The 5,677-nt window shown below is 51.9% G+C and overlaps 2 protein-coding genes across 2 annotated transcripts in view; one reads left to right on the top strand and one right to left on the bottom strand.

The window, feature by feature from the left end:
• VOLCADRAFT_107261 (uncharacterized protein) overlaps window positions 1–3,291 on the top strand; it is a gene marked incomplete at its 5' end in the record, with an annotated part of 15,704 nt that extends 12,413 nt beyond the window's left edge. The window contains 4 exons of the mRNA XM_002956477.1: window positions 628–1,057; window positions 1,241–1,698; window positions 2,235–2,318; window positions 2,796–3,291. Of these exons, the coding sequence (XP_002956523.1) occupies window positions 628–1,057; window positions 1,241–1,698; window positions 2,235–2,318; window positions 2,796–2,824 (1,001 nt within the window). The 3' untranslated portion in view covers window positions 2,825–3,291. The remainder of the gene's footprint in view (window positions 1–627; window positions 1,058–1,240; window positions 1,699–2,234; window positions 2,319–2,795) is intronic.
• Window positions 3,292–3,391: 100 nt separating this feature from the next.
• Window positions 3,392–5,677, bottom strand: part of VOLCADRAFT_97493 (uncharacterized protein) — a gene marked incomplete at both ends in the record, with an annotated part of 6,226 nt that continues 3,940 nt past the window's right edge. The window contains 7 exons of the mRNA XM_002956428.1: window positions 3,392–3,443; window positions 3,773–3,968; window positions 4,082–4,175; window positions 4,292–4,353; window positions 4,674–4,790; window positions 5,267–5,339; window positions 5,477–5,634. Coding sequence (XP_002956474.1) covers window positions 3,392–3,443; window positions 3,773–3,968; window positions 4,082–4,175; window positions 4,292–4,353; window positions 4,674–4,790; window positions 5,267–5,339; window positions 5,477–5,634 — 752 coding nt within the window. The remainder of the gene's footprint in view (window positions 3,444–3,772; window positions 3,969–4,081; window positions 4,176–4,291; window positions 4,354–4,673; window positions 4,791–5,266; window positions 5,340–5,476; window positions 5,635–5,677) is intronic.

Genomic DNA, 5,677 nt, shown 5'->3' with positions numbered 1-5,677 from the left:
ACACTACACGACTTTCCAGGTTGCAGAAGTAATGATGCATAGCAGCAATGGACCGGAACCACCAAGCGCAGCCTGTTTCCTGGACCATCGCGATTGTCTCCATATGACGAACGTTGATGTTTGGCCCGCTCGCTGTTGACAACCGGAGTGGCGTCATTGTCGTCGGCTGGCTGCAGCATTGCGCCCACATTCCCTACGACCTCTATACCGTCTTCATTAACGTCGCTAATGGCTTCAGTGATTTTTTATATCTGCTTTAATGACCTAACACGCTTTGGGAGCTTCGGGTCAATGTTTTGCAGCGTTTGGTCCGGTCAGAAACAGTCCGATTCCTCGTTGACTTTCGGGCGTGAGCTTCCTAGCAGTATCCATGGCATTAAAGTACTATGATATGGTTAACATGTATGTCTCCTGTGAGATTCTAGCGGCTTTGGCACGGACAGTCCATTTTTGGCTGGAGGAATGAACTTGCACGGTCGGGACATTATTTATTCTTAACTTTCAGGACCACGAACATTTTTTTATTCCGAATTCGGAATATATTCCGCAAAAAAATAACGCTGAACGCCAAGCGAAAGAGATCCGCGCCGTCCGCCGCCGCCGCCGCCGGTGCCGCCGCCGGCGCAGTGGAAGGCACGGAGGACGGGGGAGGGGAGGAGGACAAGGAGGAAGCAACCGCTGGCGGGTCAGCGGCGGCGACGGCGGCGGTTGCTAGCCTTGCGCCGCCAAAAGGTGCCGCGGCGGAACGGCGAGGGAAAGGCGGTCGGGCTCCACCGCCGCCGCCGCCGCCGCCGCCGTCGGTGCAGTTGCCTCCAGGTCCCTTCCCGCCCTCGCACTACGTGGCATCATTGAACGAGCTTAAGCAACATAACTACCCGTTGCCGTACTTGGAGGAGGAGGAGGAGGGTGAAGGGGGGACGGGGGGAGAGGAACGAGGAGGGGAGGAAGAAGGTGGCGGCGGCGCGCGGAGAGGCCCGCAGAGGCGGCTTGTATGTCCTCCGGGCTTTGTGGCGACGCGACCTTCGGGTAATAAGGACCTAAACAGGATGCGGGTTCGGTGCAAAACTGCTTACGTGGCTTGTGTGGATGTCGCTGTCTTTGAAAACAAATTGGAAAATCTAGCTGAGCGATGAATGGATGGATGTAGATGTACATGTAGATGTAGATGTGTGTACTACAGTGCCGTAATCCAACACCAACCAGTTGTTGCCAGTGTTTCTGTCTCTTCGTGTACGGCCAGGCTGTACGAGCAAAAATGCAAGCGCTGCATCAAGGACTCTGGCCTCCCTCCCTGGACTCTGGTGATCGGGACGGAGTCCTACTTAGTAGGAAGTGGTGTTGTTGAGAAAGGAGGAAAATCGAGTCATCTAGTATGGGTCAATCCAACACAGATGGATAACGGTACCGACCTTGAGGATGGCGAGTTGCCGGGCGAAGTCGCAGACGGCCACGAAACATTTGCGGACCCGCTGCGCAAGCAACGCAAGATTAACCACGGCGACCACGCTGGAAAGCATGGTCGGCACGGAACCGATGCTGGTCACAGGCCGGCGTTGAAGCCAGAACCGTACAATCAGGCCCGGCACAGTCTCCAAAACCAAGGACGCCGTGATAATACATCAGCAGACTACAGCGCCGCGCTACTTAGAAGAGAATACCAACAACACGAGCAACACGAACATGCCCAGCAACAACCCAGTCAGTTGCCTTCAGGCAGCATCCGCCGACTTCCATGGCCGACAGGGCCGCTAGGCCGACTATGTCCCATACAGCCTGTTCACAGCCAGCTGGGGGCTGTACTAGCCAGAGCTGTTTCCGGGTGACTCCTCCTACCGCCGCTTCTTGAGAAAAAATATATTATATATATATATATATATATATATATATATATATATATATATATATATATATATATATATATAGAGAGAGAGAGAGAGAGAGAGAGAGAGAGAGAGAGAAGAATATAGGATATACATAACCAAGGATAACTGAAAGAACCGCGCATGCTGCCTTGCCCGAGAGTTCAAGTTCATCTCGAGACACAAGCACGTGCACGCTTAGCTTTGTAAGAAGGGTTCACCGGCAGCTTCCTTTGCATTTCCCGCGCGAACATTGTGTCTGGTGTTTCAAGCGTCTATCTGTTGTTGCAGCAGAAATGTACGTTGTAAAAGCAAGCACGCATGTTTGTGTGAAGACCCCATGTACGGCACGGTACGGTACGGCTTCACAACCAGGCCGATGTATATGGAAAGTATGTCCTGAACGCGACCAAGGGTCGTTATGTGCAGACGGGAGCAACTGGATTCTTGGCCGTGCGCGTGAGCACTGGACGGCGCCGCAATTTTATGAATAATACAACAATAAGTATATGAAGACCCTGAATCCAGTCCGCCGAACGAAAACATTATAGCCTGCTGCTCAGGGAAAGTGAAAGGAACTGGCTCCAGTTGGCGTCTGGAGGAAGCATTAGTTCCTAACTTGCCCGATCTGCAGAGCACGGCACCCAGCCAAAGGGGGAGAGCTTCGAAAAAAACGAAATTCGGGAGCTTCAAAAAACGCGTCGACATGGTTTGCAAGTTTTCGACAGCTTATATGCTGTTGTTATAGTTCATCCGAAGAGCACAACACCTGCTGTCACGACTTGCATTGCGGATTTAGCAGTAAGGACTGCGGACTGCGGATAGAGGTTAGCGGAGAGATAATAACGGACAGAAGTTAATGTACCAATACGCAGCGGCAGCAGCAGCACCACCACCAACATGACTACCACCGCCATCATCACCACGTGTTTGCAGGAGCAGCATCACCAACATCACCAGCATGACCTTGGCCCTCGCTGCCCATCATCGGAATCGCAACATTGCTGCTGCTTCGACGCCCTTTTGCTTCAAAAAGGTGAACTGTAATAAAACACGCCAGCTACTTGTTAAAGATGCGGCACAACAGCAAACAGACTAACAAACCGAGAAAACCCCGCTCGCCCCCTCCGGGAGGATTAAATTACAGCGATTTTTCAGACATCTTATTTCTCCAAGATGCTTCAACGCGGTTCATCCAGGTGATGATGCTGATAATGATGAAATTTTTACATTTCCTGCTAGATCGACAGCAGGTTATGATCTATTTAAAAGGTATGGAGATTGGATCAGCCTTAGCAGCTAGGTAAGCTCGGGGAGGCAATCCGCGGCGATATCCAACAGGCTCGACGGGACACCAGACACTGCTGCGAGCTAGGGACAGCTTTGGACCGCGGCTGGTGGATATGCCTCGTGCCGTTGCACACCTACCGCGGCCTGGTGGCACGTGTTTGATCATTATTATTATTATTAATCGCGAGCCCACAATTCCAGCAAAAGTGAAAGATCTGTCCTTACGTACGGTATTTACTTCTTCAGCTGTGGAAGGCAGTGCTCGCGGTTATGTCCGCGTTCAGGAGGTCGTCCCTGCAGAGGTAAGAGAGTGGTCGCAAACAGTTAAGGTAAAGGCACAGATAAAATTACACAGCTCTGTAGGTATCTATGTGTGTATGTAAGTATGTATGAACTCGGGTGTGCCATCGCAGGGGAAGGCAATAATAATAAAGTAATAATAAAATAATAATAATAAAATATTAGTAGTAATAATAAGGGTAAGAAGAAGGAATGGAGAAACGTTAGAGAAAGGCTTTGGTGCTCGATGGTGGTGTGTATGTACGAAACAAAACAAGTGTCCAAGTACGTATAGGGCAAAATGAAAGTTTTACAGTGCTAAAAGACCGGAACCGTTTCCTTACCAGAATTGACACTTGGCATCCAGCAGCAGGTCAGCCGCCTCAAACACCCGCGGTCCAGCCGTGTCTATGTTCATGACGGGGTTCGAGGTGGCGGTCCAGGGCTTCCAGCTTGGGGTGTTCTTGAGCAGGCGGGAGGTGAGGGAGCTGGTGCGCGGCGGCAGGGGAGAACCAGAGGCGGCCACGGCGTTGATGATACCTGTGTACGACAAATGTACGGCAAAGGTCCGGCAGGGGTGCACGTGGCAATTTACATGTATGTATGTACATGCTTATAAATGGATAAATGTCGCGCATCAGCACTTCGCTTACCCGACAAGTACGACGCAAGCTGCGTCTCGTTAGGTGTGAAGGGACACTGGTTGAACGGATAACGGTACGGCGCTAGGAAGGTGAAGGGAATGTCCTGCACGTGCATGCGCATGAAATGTAAGAATATGAGAGCTCATACCATCTCAAACGCACGAAGTGATACACTGAGAGCAGAGCCTGGAATTAATTGGCCCCAAACCCCGAACTTACATAAGAGTGGAACGCATCCATGAAGTTGGTGAACTCCTCGCCAAAGAACAAGCCAGTAGTCACTGAGGTTTCACGGCATGTACGGCATGACGTAAGAGAGCGGGCCCCCCGGGCATGTAAGCTGAGGCGGTGTCACATCACCGCAGCCGGGCATACATACATATGCATTTATACACGCATGCACCCTCCATATCGTAAGGTCCGGACGAATAGGCAATCTGCCGTACGTAGAGTACGTACGTACGGCGTCCTACTATGTGGCCGTACATAACATGCACACACAGGCATCCTGTTCGCTGTCCATTACACCCCTCCCCCTCCCCCCCCTCCCCCTCCCCCTCCCCCTCCCCCTCCCTCCTCCCCCCCCCCATACACTGCTCACCGAACAGCGGACACCCTGTCTTGGGTTTCGAGGTTTGCAGGATGTGGTACCGCACGGTGAGTCCCTGGGCGGACAGGAGCTTGACAACGCGGCGGGAGGGGCAGTGGTAGCCGCCATCTGGTTCCGGAGCGAAGGAGGGGGCAGGGGGATCAGGGACAGGAGGGGAGAATGGGGGGAGTAGCACAGGAATGCATGACGGACTTCACTGCCAACAATTTACTTAGGATTTTTACTTAGGGATTTTACTTAGGGTTTTTAGGAAATATAGTGGAAGGGTTGAATGTCTTATCTAACCACGGACAGCAAACGGGCAGCAAACGGGCAGCAAACGGGCGGCACGCGACCCCACGCGAAAAAAATGTTATACAGGGTTGTCAGTATCGGAAAAGGTCGTGTGCCGTCAAGCATGCCTGTGGCTGTGCGTGTTGCGCTGGTTGGGTCGCACCGGGACCGTCACCCTCAGATCCCCGAAACCCCTTTACCCCGCTTGGGAGGTAAGAGCCCTCCCACACACACCCAAAACAGCGTGTGTACGTACGGTAACGCATGGCCGTATCCGTGCCGTACAATGTCGTGTACCTACGCATACACACCTGTAATCACATTGATAGCTGAAAGAAGCCAACTGCCACCATAGTACTCGTCCGTGTTGTACTGCTGGTACAGCTGCACGTACAGTACGGTAACAGTACGACATTACTTTTAAAAAACATTCTATCAATGAGGGCGTGTAGTTCACTGAACGAAAGAGTACGGCACCCAATGTAACCGTAAACGGTTAGCCGTTAAGTTTCCGTACATACCCGTTCGTTGAAGGATGGCGAAATGGGGATCAGGCTGTTCACAACGGTGAAAAAGCCCTCCACGTCAATGGGGTCCAAGCCGCGGGTTTGACCAAGAACCTCCAAAGCTCCCTCGTTGGCGTTGACTCCAAGCAACACTGGAACCTTGGTGGCGTTGCCTAATTAAGAAGAGCCCACATGATTCGAATTACGTTCGCTAGA

This window comes from Volvox carteri (assembly GCF_000143455.1).
Source record: "Volvox carteri f. nagariensis unplaced genomic scaffold VOLCAscaffold_61, whole genome shotgun sequence".
Classification (NCBI taxonomy): domain Eukaryota; kingdom Viridiplantae; phylum Chlorophyta; class Chlorophyceae; order Chlamydomonadales; family Volvocaceae; genus Volvox; species Volvox carteri.
Note: the sequence above shows the minus strand (reverse complement) of the source record. Positions and strands in the feature narration are given on the sequence as shown.